Here is an 18,113-nt window from a genome sequence, read left to right as displayed (position 1 = left end):
TTCAGAAAGGAGGAGGAGGAGGGGAGAACATTTTGAATCTGTGTGACATCTGTGTGTGTTACTTAATATCTCTCAGGCTTTCTACCATAAAATTAGGATGATAAAAACCTTATGGAATGGTTATGAAAATTAAATATAATTTTACTAATTAATAAATATAAAATGCATGAATGAAATACAGAGACTGGTATATAGGAAGTGTTCAAAAAATATTTCCTGGAAGTTTTCATCTAGGGTAAGAGCCCTCAGATCTTTCTCTTTTTTTGTACCTTTTTTTTTTCTTTTTCTCTAATTCAAGTTTTTTTGCAAAGTTACATGTTTTCCCTCTATCATCTCTCTCCTCACTGTATCCATAATTTTTATTTTAACTATATGATATGGAGACTTGATTTGTATTTCCTTTATTATTTTTGTTTTCTCTGGATGTTTTAGTTATATCTTTTAGTTTTTCTTTTGTTATTTTATTAAAATCTTCAAAAAAAATCCTCTGAGATAATCAGTGTCAAAAGCTTCATCCATTCACTACCATTATTTCCTTCATGCTTATACAAAAATGTATGAATATGTTTACAGGTATTTTTGTTTTTATTTTGTTTTAAAACACTGTTAATACCAAAACTTATGGGATGCGGCAAAAGCTATATTAAAAGAGAATTTAATAGTAATAAACATCTATAATTAAAAAAAGATCTCAAACACCTAATATTACACTTCAGAGAACTAGAAAAGGAACAAACTTAATCCCAAAGTTAATAGAAAGAAGGAAATAAAGATTAGAGCAGAAAGAAATGAAGCAGAGAAAAAGATAGAAAAATCAATGAAAGTAAGAGTTGTTTATTGAAAAGATAAACCAAATTGAAAAATCCTTACCCAGCCTAACCAAGAAAAAAAGAAAGAAGACTCAAATAAAATCATAAATGAAGGAGACATTATAACCAGTGCTACAGAAATAAAAAAGATCTTAAAGGACTATTATGAGCAATTATGTGCCAACAAATTGGACAACCCAAAGGGAATAGATGAATTCCTAGAAACATACAATAAAGCATACCAAGACTGAGTCAAGAAGAAATAGAAAGCCTTGGGATGCCTGGGTGGTTCAGTAGGTTAAGCATCTGCCTTCGGCTCAGGTCATGATCCCGGGGTCCTGGGATCAAGCCCTGAGTTTTGGGCTCTCTGCTCACCAGGAGCCTGCTTCTCCCTCTCCCTGCTACTTCCCCTGCTTGTACTCTCTCTCTCTCTGTCAAATAAATAAATAAAATCTTAAAAAAATAGAAAGTCTGAACAAATCAATAACAAATAAGATGGAATCAGTAATCAAAAACCTTCCAACAGGAAAAGGCCACAACAGATGTCATCACAGATCAATTTTTCTAAGTTTTTAAGGAAAAATTAATCCTTCTCAAACTCTCCCAGAAGATAGAAGGAATATATGTGTGTGCGTGTGTGTGTGTGTATTTTTTTTTTTTAATCATGCCAGCATTACCCTGATATAAAGCCAGGGATCCGAAAAGAAAACTATGGAACAGTATCCCTGATGAACATGTATGCAAAAATCCTCAACAAAATAGCAAACCAAATTCAAGAGCACATTAAAAGAATCAGACACCATGAGCAAGTGGCATTTATCCTTGCTATGCAAGGATGAGTCAACATATCATAACATGATACACCATAGTAACAGAATGAAGGATAAAAATCACATTATCATCTCAATAGATACATAAAAAGCATTTGACAAAATTCAACACCCTTTTGTGATTAAAAACTCAAATTACCTCAACACAATAAAGTCCATATAAGGAAAGCCAACAGCTAACATCATAGTCAGTGGTGAAAAACTGAAAACTTTTCCCCTAATATCTGGAAAAAGACAAGGATTCTCACTATCATCACTAGTATTCAACATAGTACTAGATATCCTAGCCGGAGCGATTATGCACGAAAAAGAAATAAAAGGCTTCCAAATCATAAAGGAAGTAGTAAAATTAGCTCTGTTAGCAGATGGCATGATCTTATATCTCTAAAACCCTAATGACTACACACACAATAAAAAAATAATCTGTTGGAACAAATAAATGAATTCAGCAAAATTACAGTATACAAAATCAATACAAAAATCAGCTGCATTTCTACACACAACAAAGTATCTGAAAAGGAAACTAAGAAAACCATTCCACATACAAAATCGTCAAAAAAGAGTAAAATACTTAGGAATAAACTTAACCAAGGAAGTGAAAGACTAGTACACTGAAAACTATAAAGCACTGATGATCTTATATTAACTGTTCTTATAAAAATTAATAAGACAGGAAATTTTGGAGGTGATGGGTATGTTTATGACATAGATTGTGGTCATAGTTTTATGGGTTTGTCTCTCCTTATCTCTAAATTTATCAAGTTGTATACAATAATTATGTGCAGCTTGTATGTAAAAACATTTTTTTAATAGCAGACAAGGTCAGAACATAGACATTTCTCTAGAACTTGCTTTTTTTCACTTAACATGGAGTGGACATTGCCTCTGGGAGAGTTGTCAATTCTAGGATGAAGTCAACTCATCTTAAAGCTGCCTATTTCCCTATTAGTGGACATTATATTTTATTTAACCTTCCCTGTACTATTAAACATTTAGTTTTTCTCTCCTTGTTATTGTAGAGATATTCTACGTACTGTTCTTTGTAGCATAGATTCTCAAGTGGGATTGCTGGTCTGTAAGCTGTATTCCATTCGTGATCCCAGTGGTCTCTGAGTGTACTTGTTTTTCTTCAGGCTAGCAACACTTGCTCCTAATTTTTGACAAGTTCTTATGTCCATCAGTATCCTACTATTACTTTAATATTTATTTCCTTGACAAGTAATTAGTTACCTACCATATTTTCATGTACTTAGTGCCTTTTGTATTTCTTGTGTGACTTTTCCTTGTGCGGTATGAATAGCCTTTGACAATTTTTTCTGTTAGATTTGTTTCCTTTACCACTTTGGAGTACTATTTGTATATTAGGGATAGCAATCTTTATACATTATATATTTTGCATATATAAAAATATACTTTTTTTATAAGTACATTGTTACATTTTTATATAGCCTATTGGGTTTCTTTTTTTTTAATTTTTTATTGTTATGTTAATCACCATATATTACATAATTTGTTTTGGTGTAGTGTTCCATGATTCATTGTTTGTGCATAACACCCAGTGCTCCATGCAGAATGTGCCCTCTTTAATACCCATCACCAGGCTAACCCATCCCCCTACCCTCCTCCCCTCTAGAAACCTCAGTTTGTTTTTCAGAGTCCATCATCTCTCCTGGTTCATCTCCCCCTCTGACTTACTCCCCTTCATTCTTCCTCTCCTGCTATCTTCTTCTTTTTCTTTTTTCTTAAAATATGTTGCGTTATTTATTTCAGAAGTACAGATCTGTGATTCATCAGTCTTACACAATTCACAGCGCTCACCGTAGCACATAGCCTCCCCAAAGTCTATCACCCAGCCACCCCATCCCTCCCACCCCCGACCACTCCAGCAAACCTCAGTTTGTTCCTGAGATTAAGAATTCCTCATATCAGTGAGGTCATATGATACATGTCTTTCTCTGATTGACTTATTTCACTCAGCATAACACCCTCCAGTTCCATCCACGTCGTTGCAAATGGCAAGATCTCATTCCTTTTGATTAGCCTATTGGGTTTCTTTATCAATGTATGTTTTCTCTTTCCTCAGAACATCTCTTTTATCCAAAATTATACAAATATTTAAATATCTTTTGACACCTTTATTACCTTCAGAGATGTATTTATGAAGACAGTCGAACTAATTATTTCCATATACAGTCATTTTTCCTTATTATATTTTGGATCACCACCCTTTTTGCCCCCCTTCCCTTATTTAATTTATGCAGTTTTACAGAGAACATTAGTTCAAATGTTTGATTAATTCCTCCTTTCTTCAGACAGAGTACCATTTTTTGCCTTGTATCTATAACCACACTCTTTTCAGCAGTGTTCTCAGACATTCTTCTCCTAACCTGTTCCTTTAATCAAATCCCATCTTTACTTAACAAGCAGCACAAATTGTCCTCTTCTGCTTCGGTGATACATTTTTAAAATATACAGGTTGACCAAATTAATGCTGATTAATAAAATCTGCAGGAGAGTCATGTGGTTGTGTAGAGAACTTGCTCTATGACAAAGTCTGGCTCCATTTCGTAAATGTGCATATGTGGAAGGCTGTAGACGTAACTGTCCAAGAACAAAGATTGGGCTCCCTGGGTTTGAATTTTGGCTCTAGCTCTTATTAGCCTTATAACCTCAGGCACATTACTTAGCTTCTCTAGTAATAACTTTTATTTTAGCTGAAGAGCTTTAAATCATTCTTACTGTGTGCCAGGCATTTTCTAAGTGCTTTCCATGGGTTAACTCTTAATCTTCACAACCAGCCTAAATTATCTTCATTTTACCTGTGAAGAAGTAAGGCTCAGAAAAGTTCAATAACTTGGACAAGCTAGGAAATAGTGGGCCAGGCATAATAGGAAGTTTGTAATTAGTGCTTCTTTCTTCATGCTTCTTTTTCACTTTTGTCTTCCCCTGCCTTCCTTCTCTTGGCCTTTCTCTTCCCCTTTTCCCATTTTCCCATCTTCTCCTCTCTCCCCATTGCCTCCCCTCCCCTCCCCTCCCCCCCACCGCCTTCTCCTCTATCTTTACTTCATTGTGTTCTTACCAGCATTTGTGTACTTGGTGCTAACACATCATTGTTTAGGCATGTTTTCTAAATATATCAGCCTCCCTCTTGACCATTACATGTGATGGATCTTCAGCTTACTAATTAATCTCGGCTCTTGTTGAACTCTTATTTTGTCATTACTGAGTGGCAAGTATGGTAAGAGTTAAATGTAAAAGTCAAAGGAGTGCACACCATTTATTGAGCGTTTGGTACACCTTTACATACCAACCAATCAGTGCCATAGACTGAGGATACCAAGATGAGGTGTACTGGTCTGATCGAGGCCAAAAGGTGAACAGAAGTATGGTCAGTGGAGACAGAATTCCGTATACCCTTAGTCACCTTCTATAAGCAATCAGCCCCCAAAGAGTTGTGAAAACACTCTTCCTGTGTAAACTCTATATGGTAACATCATACATCTGTATCTGGGAAGTGTCATCCCCAGTAAGTACCTCTTCAGAATGTTCAAGTACCATGGCAGCCCATGCCTCAGAAATGTGAGATGGGCTTTTAATTGCTCTGTCCAAAAGCACATTTCGGGAAGTTTCCAAAACCGCTGTATTCTATGACAAAAAGTTAAAATTATTATAGCCGTCTCAGCCAGTGTATCAGGTGTATTTTTGGCATTAGCCTTCCTAGAAATAAGTATCCTTGTTCATTTTTTTCCTTGTTGATTTTAAAGCTTGTATGTTATATTGGAAAAAATATATTAAAAAGTTAATCGGTTAACTTTTATCAATATGTTTGTTTTCCTGTTAATATTTTATATGAAAATATAAGTAAATTTATATGATTGCTTTACTTCCTGATTCACAGTATATGTGATAAAAAGAGATCTAATTCTGTTTAAAATTATATATCCTAAGGGGACAGACACTAGTTGCCTGTGTATATCAGTTTTTATTTTTCATTTTTATTTATTGTCAAATTAATATGATATTTGGAAACTGGCAAGTTGATTCTAGATATCTGAGGGACTAAAATTTGTAGAGTAATATAAAGTCAGTTTTATGAGGAAGTTGGATGATTCATACTGTAGAGAACCAGAGTCCTAAGTTTAAATGGCTGCTTTACATGGTGAAGTAGATTGGATACTAGCCATATATACAAAATTCACTTGACTTCTTGGATTTCGGTTCCTTACAAAAGGTAATGAGGGTGTTGAAGGAATGATTCCTTTTACCCCTTCCGGCGATGCCTCATGCTCGCTGGCTGCTCTAAAGAATCCCATAGACTGGGTGGCTTGTAAACAACGAGTACTTATTACTCACAGCGGAGGCTGGGAAGTCCAAGATCAAGGTTCAGTGTAAGATAAGATCTACTCCCTGGTTCATGGATGCTTGTCTTCTCCCTGTGTCCTCATGTGGTGGAAGGGACAAGAGAGCTGGGGTTTCTTTTACATGGGTGCTAATCCCAGTCATGAGGGCGCCATCCTCTGACTTAGTCACCTCCTAAGGCCTTACCACCTAATAGCATCATGTTAGGGGTTAAGATTTCAACATACACAATTTAGGGGTACCAAACATTCAGACCCTAGCAAGCAATAATAATATTCTGAGCTCTATATGAGTTTTGTTCTGTGGGTGTTTGAATGTTGTTTGGTGGAGGTATTTTAAAAAAACTTTAAAAATCCATGAATTGTAACAACAGGAAAAACAATGAGGAAAGAGCTAATAGTCTGTTTTTAGGTCCTCATGTGAATAGAGTAAAAAGTACTTACCTAAATAGGTATAAAATGAAATTAGAGGTAATGGATATGTGGCCAGGGACGTTTTGAGGAGAAGAGTTTATAGGAAGATAACTGAAACTAGGCAAGTAATTTTAAAAACTTAGGTACTTCCCAATTCTGCATTATTCTGAAACAAACTGTTGTCTTTTGTACATGGTTGATATTCAGGAATGTAAAATTTTATTAATTACCAAACATTTCAATAGGTTACCATCATTTGTTAACAAACCAACCATGAAATCTAAGCACCGTTAGGCAGTACAGATCATTGTAGTAGAACTTCTTACCATTTGTCTTCGGGACATACAGCTCAAAGAAGAGTTGGTCTAACACAGACTAGTTAGATTAGGTTAGACCTAAGAAGTAATATTTCCAATTCAGTTAAAAACTTGAAAAAAAATTGCATGAAAGAACAGAGTTAGTATTGGGTTTTTCATGTTCATCTTTATTAATTTTATCCTGAGTGCACATACAAGGAGTTCTGAGTCCAGTTTCTTATTTCCTCGGTCCCCATTGCTCTAGTTCTTACTCTTTGGCCTTGCAGTGACAACCAGGTCCATTGTCGTGTGCTTGTAGCTGCACCCTGCATATGTGAAAGAAGAGGAAATATGACTTTTCCCCCTAAATTTATTAATAGGGTTGTGGCAGCTTCTGCCCTCTTGCAAGAGTCTCTTTAAATTCTGTGACCCTGAATCCTAACCCCAACTCATTGGTATATCAGTAGAGTCTCTCTAGGAGCCTGATAGCCTCTGTGTCTTGGCTTTTATGACCTAGAGATTTCTCCAAGTTCTGGGGCTTCAACTCTTTTGACACATAATACTCAGCAAACTAAAGCTCTGGTCTCCTTTTAGCTAGGGATCTAGTCTATTATGTAGCAACTTGGCCCTCTTGAGAAGATGTATTGAAGTTTTACTATTCTTTTGAATCAGAACAATTACCTAGATAAATGCGTGCAGATCTAATTCTCATGGGATGTGAAAAGTAGAATATTTCTGAAGGATGAAGGTAAACATCCCCTTCTTTACATAATATATTTTTCAGAGGCTCTGGAGGCTAAGGCTTTTTGTAGGAGCAGTGAGAAATCCAGGGAAGTTTTATTTTTCCACACTTAGGTGTTTTTTAAGTGGAAAGAAATTCTACCAGGTCATGTAAATGATTTATGTAAAAATAGTAAAGGAGGGCTTATGTACATAGAGTAAGATAGGCTTTCTGGAAGAGTTCTGAAAAAATATAAATGTAGGGAAGAGAAATAAGATAATTATGATGTAATTGGAAACATTTGTTTTGGGGAGTTCTCTCCCTCTACTTAGTAACAATGACTTGTGTAGTATTTCAAACCTGTCTAGAAGCCTCCTGTTTCTAGAAGTATGTCAACAGGGCATTTGGAAAATGTCTTTGAACTGACTCCTGCTCCGCAGAGAATGCGTAATCATCCTCCTCATCTGTTCTGTTCAAATTTGTTGAAGTTCTGAACTTGTGTGAGGGCAAAATAATGTGAAGGTTTGTATATATGTAGAAAGTAATACGGAAAGATTATGAGTCTTGGTGTTAGGGTTTTGAACTGGGAGTTTTTTATTTTATTTTTTTAAAAGATTTTTTTTATTTATTTGAGAGAGAGTGAGACTGAGTGAGAGAGAGAGAGAGAGAGAGAGAGAGAGAGAATGAGCAGGGGGGAGGGCAGAGGGAGAGGGAGAAGCAGACTCCTAGAGCAGGGAGCCCAATGTGGGGCTCCATCCCGGCAGTCCAAGATCATGACCTGAGCAGAAGGCAGACGCTTAACTGACTGAGCCACCCAGGCGTCCCTGAACTGGGAGATTTTTAAACCAATAATCTTCTTTAATCTTTATTTTTTAAACAGGATAAACATTGACTGACAGTGTGACTAAGTTGATGAATTAGTCCGGTATGTGGAGTTACTCGTAACCACACTATATAGAAACTAAGAGTGTAAGACATCCTCTTGGCATAGTTTTAAAGGTTAACAAACAAGTAGTCTTAATTAGTTGACTTACTTGGAATTCTTTGTTTCAGCTTTTTGCCTGAATTCATCAGTGGAGACTTTGATTCTATTAGGCCTGAAGTTAAAGAATATTATGCCATCAAGGTAAACTACAAACACTTTTATATTTAAGATCGCATATGATTGCCTTTCTTATGTTCTTTCTGGCTTCCTTGGTGTATGTGTAGGGATTTAGAGACTCTTTGGTTATTAAAAAAAAACTTTCTAACAATTGTAATACACATTCAAATAGAGATTTGGAAAATGACAAGTGGAAACACAGTCTTAGTAATTCTTCACCATCAGATATTCATTAATGCTTAGTCCTCCATGCATATATATTTTAAATGAGTTTATATAGGCTCATTTAATATATACTATGACTGCCTACAACCTCATTAGTTAATATATATTTTTCAAGTCATTTTTAATTTCCTTTAATGAATATACTGTATTTAATTTAACCAGTTCCCAATTGACTTATATTTGTTTTGTCTGTTTTTTACATTGTAATCTAATAAAACAGCCTCGTAAATGAATGTTTATAAAAATGCAAAATTATGTGTCCCCAGAATTTGAGAACCACAGTTTTTTTCCTTTAATTTTAGTTTCCTTAAAACTGTTACTACTCTGTTCTGAATAAAACTATTCATTACAACTTGAAATTAATCATTACACGCAGCTTCTTAAGGTGTTCATTTTGTCACTGTTGTGCAAACCTCCCAGAGACCCCTGCCACGATGAAGAATGTGTAGATGATCTAACTGAGGATGGTAGAAGGCACACGGGAGTTTGTTACAGTAACAAGTAATTTAAGCTTTCCCTGGTTTTAGAGGGCAATGCAGAGTTTCTAAAATAAAAATTATAGCCCAGCAATTCTTCTAGCCACAACACCATCACCTTTGTTGTTCTGAGTTGGTATTAGCAAATAACACACAGTTGTGAAAGAAACAGCAGTTACTGAGATAAAAATTTAAATTCTTTTTAAGGCATCAGGATGAGTGAGGTAAATTCAGAAAGAAGGAAGCGAGGAAGCCTTTCATAGGAAGGAAGGAAAGGAGGAGGGGGAGGGAAGGAAGGAAAACATTCCATAGGAAGGAAGGAAAGGAGGAGGGGGAGGGAAGGAAGGAAAACATTCCAGATGGGCAAACAGAGGTACCAAGTTTATAATGCATAGGCTGGTATGATTTGGAAATGCTGGGGCTGGCAGCGAATGCAGATCTGGGCATGTTCCCTCTGCCCGCCAGCTGGTCAGATTCTCCGTCAGCAAATGAAGACTGCTCCCAAGTCGGTGTTTGATATTCATGCTCGGTTACTTTCACATTGGCGTCTTTCTGTTCATTCCCCACAGCCTCACTTCTCATTAACTCCGTACCTCAACCTCTTGGGGACGGAAAGCCCTCAGCCTTGCTTACCATGCAGAATTTTACAAATTCATAGATATTAATCATATTTTTGGAAGCAGAAGAAACAGCAGGAGAGGCAGGAACAAGCAGACCTAGAAACAAGTTGAAGATCTGGCCAGATGTGACTTTTCTCCCCCTCTCTTAAAGTTCAGTAAAATGAGTTCAAGGATAAAGGAAAATTTTGAGTTAACTACTATTTGATGAATTTTCTCTTATAACTTCTTCAATTTTTTTCAACTCAAAACTAATTTTTATTTATTAAGGCTTAACTTTTAAAGTAAGATTAGCTCATCTAATAATTCCTACATTGCGTAGTTATAAGTTGATATAGTGCAATCCAGTTTTTTCAAGTATGGGAAAAGTTTTCAAGTATGATGGGAACTCACAGCTTTGACTTTTTCTGATCTGTTCCCAGAGGGCACCAGTGATGTCTTTTATATAGCTAATGTGCCCTATATGACACATGGTGTTTAGCTCCAGTTTTAATAATGGTGCTAATGATAACAAGTTAATGCAGCATCTCACACAATTCATATAAGCCATTATCTCCAATTTAAGCAGTCTTTAAGCTGCTCTTTTACAAATTAAAGAAAGTTATCTCTGCTTTCAAATAGTTTTTTTTTTTCCTCCTACTTGATCTGGGTTTTCAGTGAAGCTGAAACAGCTCTAGTGGAGAAAGTCAAATAAAGAAGGAATTTAAAATGCTTAAGTTCGTTAAAATTATAAAGTGGGTTTTGTAGCCAACATTTATTCACACAGTTTTTTTCCCTAGTAGATATGTCTTTGACTTATAGGAAAAACTCAAGCTTGCATGATTATATAAAACTGTATTTTTTAATTTTTAAGATTTTACTTATTGAGAGAAAGAGCACCCACCAGCATGAGCAGTGGGAGGGGCAGAGGAAGAGAGAAAGGAACAAGCAGACTCCCCACGGGGCTCGATCCCAGCACCCTAAGATCATGACCTCAGCTTAAGTCAGATGCTTAACCGACTCTGCCACCCAGGCATTCCTGATTGTATAAAACTTTAAATTGGTTTGCCTAATTTCTGAGAACACTAAAATAGAGAGTATTTGGGCAGCTTTTAAACAGAATATTTTATATCCCAGATCTTGCCATCTGCATTAGTTATCTATTGTTGTGGAATAAATTATACTAAATTTTAGCAGTTTGAAACAGCAAACAATTTTTATCTCACACACTTTCTCCAAGTAAGGAATATGGAAGTCAATTAACTAGGTGCTCCTGGCTCAAGGTTTCTCATGAGGTTATAATGTAGCTGGGTTTTTCAGTCATTTCGAGGCTCCACGGGGCTACAGAATTCTCTTCTAAGATTACTCATGTGGTTGCCAAGTGGTCTCACTGGCTATTATTTCTCAATGGTTAGTGATTGGAAGCATCAGTTCTATGCCATTGGGTTGCTCACAACATGGCAGCTTGCTTTCCAGAGAGGGAGGGGAGAAGGGAGTGAGAAGAACATGCATACAAGACAGCCAGCCCAAGACAGAAGCAGCAGTCTTTTGTGACCTAATTTCAGCAGTGATACACCATCTTACCATCTCTTCTGCCAGATGCTGCTAGTCACACAGACCAACCCTTGTACAGTGTGGGATCAGACTGCACAAGGGTGTCAATACCAGATGGCAGGAATCCTTGGTAGCCATCTTGGAGGCTGGGTAACACGCCATCTGACTGACTTTGTTCTGATAAAACCTGAGTGTTAGGCAGTGAGAAAGATGTTTTAAGGGTGCCCTAATAGATTCTTGGTCTTTAATTAGTAATATCTAAGAAGGAAGAAGAAAACATAGTTATTTGTGTTCTCTCGTTGATTCTTCATATGCGTAACCTGCTTCAAGCAAAGTTACATACCAACAACCCAGTCACTAGTGTTTATGTTCATAGGCCTTAATTATTTATTCCTTTGGATTTTGGACATGGAGGGGAGTTAAGTCCACCACTTAATTCCATATGGTCCCTAGGAATGCATATGGTATGCCCTTCTTAATTTACTCCATAAAGCTTTCCTTTTCAGATATAGCTGTAAAATCTTTGTGTTTCTCCTTTTGCCTCTGTGTCTCAGTTCTTCCCTGCATGGCTCATGATATTAGCTCAGAATGAGGAATGTCTCTTACAGATTTTCCCCTTGATAATTTTGTCTGTTTATGTATTACTCTCTGAGTCAGTGTTCCTTGATTCAAGGTTAGAATCACATATTTCAGCCTTCTTAATTACCCAGTCAGTCATGCCCACATTTATTTTAGTTTCCCGAGAACTTTTGAAGAAACTGTTATATCATGTAACTCCTGATATGCTTTGATTGACTTGTGGTCTATGGGGCCTTGACTAGATATAGGAAGGGGGTTTTCAAACATTCTTCCTTTTTATTTGGGAGATTAAATAACTAGCTGTTGTATTTTAAATGCCTTAAAGAGCCACAGAATAACAAGGTTTTTCAAAAAATTTAGGTGTGTAGGATAGATGAAAATATGTGATAAATATAATGATAAAATGTACAATAATTTAAAATATAAAAAATTAAACAATGCTATGTAGCCCAGTTTCCTGATGAAAAAGCTAAGGCCCATAAAGTTTAAATGACTCAAAAGAAAATGGTAGAGCTGCTCAGAGACAGCTCTTGGGTCAATATCCATGTCTCCTATAAGAAGAATTTGGTTAGAACTCGGACTCACCTGCCACTACTGCTTGTCAACACATTATATCTTTGGCCTATTGGGCAAGTTGCTTGCACAAGGTATTTAGCATCTCTGGGAACGAGTGTCTTCACCATCAACAGGATTACAGTCAGTGTGTTGACCATACATTGTACCTTCACATTTCAATCATGCCATTCCCTCCCACCCTCAATTCTGCGGTGGCAGTAGTTGGGCCAGACCAAGAATGACCAAACTAGTAAGTTATTAAATTAGACAAGAGCTGTTATAGGACATAGGATGGAGCCAAGATAGAACATTGATGAACCACAGTGGTTTGGTAATAGAAAATTAGCAAAGGCATAGGTAGCCTTTAAGTATATGAATGTCTTTCTTTGTGCTGCAGATGAGTATTTTGGCATTCCAGAAAGTGTTACTATAAACAGAAGGCCTTGTGCAGACTGTTTGGTGAAAATGACTCTAGTTGTAAGTCAGGAATAGGATTCTAGATCTAAGTTCTGATTTTATCTTCTCTGTTAATCCTTCCAAGTTGTGGAATAACACAATGTGGTATCACAACAGTGGTAAAAAAAAATACTAGAACATGGTGTGGGCCAAAGACCCTGGTAGAACTGCAGTTACAAAAGCAAGACTTGATTGAAAACATACAATGACCTCTGGTGTAAATGATGAATAAGACTATCAGAAAGGTTGGGTTGATGCCAAACCACCAATTTTCTATTACAGACGTAACAAGATTATTCTAGGCTACCAGGTAGTTCTAGCACTGTAAATTCAGGAGTAGAGATAGAGATCCAGGCATATTATTATCTCCTTGTCTTTCTTATATCTTTTTCAGAATTGGGAAAGATAAGATTTTTTTTTAGGCAAATATGTGAATTATTGAAGAATATCTTATACTAAATCAGTGTTTTCAGTGAGGTTTTCTCACTGTCCTCTAACACTGGTTTGGCTGTACCCAAATTTTTGAAGACTACTCTTGAAAGACAAGAGTAGTGTGTCTAAACGTTTTTAACCTGTGCTCCTTTTCATACTGTAAGATATTATAAATATTACACACAAAAAGTGGCTCACCATTTTATATCTCCTCTTAATGACTGTTACCTCTATAAATGTATCTGTTATATTTTTGGAGACTGAGGTTTTGGGTTCACGTATCATTTTTCCCTGTCAGAATAATGGGAAATTGGCTTCTTGTTGACATTTGAATAGAATGTCTCATAAGTGGACTACAAATGTTAAGCAAGAAATGCTTCTGTATTACTCCCAATTTAAAGACGAGGACACTGATTTTCAAATAGTGGGGGTGACAGGTAGGGCTAGGTATTGTAGTCAGGCAGAGACGTCAAACACAACTGAGTCTTGGCTATTAGTGGTATACGTTGTAGTTTGTGGATTTTTATGAATAGTAAAGTCATGTTTTCCTAAGCTAACTGTACGAATTATTTTTTGAGTTGCTAGCTTGCACATATGGAAGTCTTACTAAGGCATGTGAAATTAAATCAGTGCTGGCTTTCTCATAAACTTGTAATAATCATCATATGATGTTATACATGTAGAAGTACTCTAAAGGTGCTGGAGAACTAGTTTAATATAAGGTGGTAGTATTTTGTTTTACTTTCTAAAATTCTTTACATACAAACTTTTGTAAAAATACTATTCTCAGTAATACTGCTTTTAAAGAGATTTCAATCCATTTATTCCATAAGTACAATTTATGGACCTAGATTTAATAAATCAGAATAAAAATTACTGAAAACATCCTTTTGAGTTTGATAATGCCTCAGGTTCAGTTCTATTTAAATTTCACAGAATCTCTGCAGATGTTTTTAATCTCCAGTTAAAAACATCTTTATTGATCTACCGAATGTCATGAATCTTATTATTTCCTCCTCCTAACTGTGTCTCTTTCCCACTTTGTCCGGCCACATGCCAACAACTTTTAGGTGTGGTCCAATTAATTTAGAGAAAATGACAAACTGGGCTGTTAGAAATTGTCAAATGTTAGCCAGTTTGACTGTTATACCAGACAGAAGAAACTATGTGAATGTATAAAGCTCAACTCCATTGATTGGTATATTTCTTTAAAAAATAAAACAAAAACCCTGAGTATAGTAAATCCCTAGGCTTGCGCCTTAAGACTAATTAACATGTTGAGGTGTAAAGCCTCTGTTAGGGGAATTATAGACAGGCAGTTTCCATTGACAACTGAGTGACAGGTTATTCCCTCTGTATTCTTTAAACGGGTTAGCTCATCCTTAGTAGCATCTCGCCGGGGGGTGATGAGACAGGCTGGGGACACGAAGTGGGAAGACCTCTCCACTACACCTTAACTCTTGTGCTTGCCTCAGTCATAGTCCTTTCAAATTGACTTTAAATTGTCTACATTTTTCAAAACCTCTTTTGTTTGAGTTTGTTTAACATATTTTAGGTATTTAAAAAAGGGAAGCCGGGGCGCCTGGGTGGCTCAGTTGGTTAAGCGACTGCCTTCGGCTCAGGTCGTGATCCTGGAGTCCCGGGATCGAGTCCCACATCGGGCTCCCCGCTCGGCGGGGAGTCTGCTTCTCCCTCTGACCCTCCTCCCTCTCGTGCTCTCTATCTCTCATTCTCTGTCTCTCAAAATAAAATAAATAAAATCTTTAAAAAAAAATAAATAAAAAAGGGAAGTGTATGCCCTTTACATTTTTAAGAACTCCCTAAGTGCCTCACAAATGACCTCAGGCTGATTGCCTAGCTCTCCTAGTCCTATGCTGTGTTCTCTAGGCCTCTGTGACTCCATCCCTCTCCACTCATGCGTGTGGCTCATGGGCCCCCCTGCTCCTCAGTCCTTCCCTTGCTCCCCACCTCTATCTGTTGGGACTCCCTCCTTTGTACTTTTCTTGCTGAGCTTGATCTAAATATTTTTTCATAATTTTATTCCTTGATACCTATTAATACGTGATCTTCTGCAACCTGAGGTCTCTGGTCATTCATCCTGGTATCCCTAGTAGGTAGAGGCTTCTCATCACAGTTTATATGAAGCAGGTACGTAATTCTGCTACTGTAATCAGCAAACCGCTGATGCCACACGATACGTGATGCAAAAAAAGATGTCTGTGACCAAATGGATTTGTGAAATTAGACATTCTATATGCCCCTTTTGGAAATTCACCATGGACAATATCATTTTAAGGAAGGCTTCCAAAAATCTGATTTGTTCGCTTTCGTATTTCTCAGTGAGTTTGACCACAGAACACTTACCCTTTACCTACCAACACCTAATGCATGTTGGTTTCCAGCTAGGCTAAAATGTATCTGGATGATTATCTTGTTTCACTGTTTGAGGTTTCTTCTACTTTTAAAAGTTGATAGGAAAAAATAATCGCAACCTTGAAAATAACAGTATTAGCCAACAATGATTTTACAGTGCTTCCAATATGCCAAATATTTTATATGTACTTTCAATTATAAAGTCATTTATCCTTGCAACAAACTTCATTAGGTCAGAACTATTATCCACACTTTATAGATAACGGAAAGCACAAAGAGGTTGTACAACTTGCCCACGCTTACACAGCTAGGAAATGGTTAAGTGGAATCTAAACAAGCATTCTGGCCCCCAGAATCCACATTTTTTTCCTCACCGCTATGCAGTAATCCTCTAGTGAAAGGAGGGAGTTTTCTCAAAGCAAAGTGAGGATCAGGTTCATGTGCTGAGGAAGTTCTGTAACCTCCTTTTCTCTGTGTGGTATTTAATATCCTTTCCTACTTCTGCTTAGTTCTAAGTAACTGGGCAACAATACCCACCTAGGCTACCTTCAGCGCTGGCTGCCTGCCTGCCCCCCCCCTCACTTTTCACTTTTCGGGAGACTTGGCAGGGAGTCCTGGTGGAGGCTCGTTCTTTCCTTAGCATATTCAGAGTGGTTGTGAAGGAACAGCATCCAGACCAGGAGCAGATCTCTGGGTCTGGATGTGTACAGGAACATCATAAAACAGGCGCTTATTCGGACATCCTAATTGAGAAACAATCTCTTTAGCTCTTTGTTTCAGGGTTTCCATCACCATCCCCAAGTCCATGCTTCACTAGGAGGTCTGACTCACAGGAATTGGCATATAGTCATACTCATGGCTGTGATTTTTTTGTTTAATTGAAGTATAGTTGACAAATACATTAGTTCCAGGTGTACAACATAGTGATTTGACAATTCCGTCATCATGCAGTGCTCACCCGTAAGTGTGGTTACCATCTGTCAGCATGCAAAGTTACTATAGTATTATTGACCATATTCTCTGTGGTATACTTTTCATTTCCATGATTCATTTATTTTATAACTGGCTAAGCTTGTACCTCTAATCCCTTCCACCTATTTTACTCATCCCCCCATGTCCTCTGGCAACCACCAGTTTGTTCTCTGTGTTTATGACTTTCTCTGTTTTTGTTCATTTGCTGTATAGATTCTGTATATAAGTGAAATCACATGATTATTTGTCTTTGTCTAGTTTATTTCACTTAGCACGATACCCTTTCTGTCCATCCATATTGTCGTAAATGGCAAGATTTTTATGGCTGAGTAACATTCTATTGTGTATATATACCACATCTTCTTCATCCTGTATCCATGAACACTTAGGTTGCTTCCATACCTTGGCTCTTGTGAATAATGCTGCAGTTAACGTAGAGGTGCATATCTCTTTTCAAATTAGTGTTTTTGTTTTCTTTGGGTAAATATCTAGAAGTGGAATTACTGGATTACATGGTGGTTGTTTTTTTTAATTCTTTGAGGAACTTCTGTTTCCACAGAGGCTGCACCAATTTACATTCCCACCAATAGTGCAGGGAGGGTTCCCTTTTCTCTATATCCTCATCAGTGCTTGTTTTTCTTGTCTTTTTGATACTGATCATGGCTGTGACTTACGACAGCAAAAGGATACAAAGTAGAATCAGTGAAGGGAAAAGGCACATGGGGAGAAAATCTGGAGAAAACCAATCACTAGTTCCAAGAGTTCTCTCCCAGTGGAGTCACACAGGATGTGCTTCATCAAATTGTGACAATAAGTGTGAGCTATCGTCAACAGGGAAGCTCAATGCCCAGAATATTACTGGGGGCATCCATATGTAGGGCACCCACACCCTCTGCATAGTATGTATCAAAATTCCAGACTCCCAGGAAGAAAACCAGCAGGTGCTCAGCATAAACCACATTGAATAAACAGTTTGGGCACAGTAAGCCACTGTTAGCTTTTAAGAAAATTTTTTTTTTTTTTTTTTTTTTTTTTTAGTATAGGGAACTATTTACTATTCAAGTTCTCAGTTGTGAGCCACGGGCCAACCTTGCAGGCAAAGCTTTTTTAGGGTAACAGTCTGAAGCCTGCTATGTTAACACTTTGGGGCACTCTCTTCCAAAAGAACTCTGGCTCTGCTTTTAGGAAAAAAAGCCATCATTTAAGACCCCATGTTGTTCTAAAAAGACTTTTGACTTCCATTAATAGAAGTGGTGACATTCTTGTTTGGAAAGCTATAGTTTTCATTCAATCCCATGTTGAAAGGAAAGGTTATCTTATAACACCCAGGGCAGTGAAGATTGTGCTAGATGAGAATGTCTCTTT

At 37.1% G+C, this 18,113-nt stretch overlaps 1 protein-coding gene across 4 annotated transcripts in view; it reads left to right on the top strand.

Moving 5' to 3' along the window:
* Positions 1-18,113, top strand: part of TPK1 (thiamin pyrophosphokinase 1) — a 339,219-nt gene that overhangs the window by 147,933 nt on the left and 173,173 nt on the right. For all 4 annotated transcript variants that reach the window (XM_025854784.2, XM_025854777.2, XM_073899329.1 and 1 more), the window contains one exon: positions 8,482-8,554. In XM_025854784.2, the coding sequence (XP_025710569.1) occupies positions 8,482-8,554 (73 nt within the window). The remainder of the gene's footprint in view (positions 1-8,481; positions 8,555-18,113) is intronic.

The sequence above is a fragment of the Callorhinus ursinus genome, unplaced genomic scaffold, assembly GCF_003265705.2.
Source record: "Callorhinus ursinus isolate GAN/ISIS: 27379988/994484 unplaced genomic scaffold, GSC_fseal_2.0 scaffold12, whole genome shotgun sequence".
In the NCBI taxonomy this organism is placed as follows: domain Eukaryota; kingdom Metazoa; phylum Chordata; class Mammalia; order Carnivora; family Otariidae; genus Callorhinus; species Callorhinus ursinus.
This window is presented reverse-complemented; position numbering and strand designations above follow the sequence as displayed.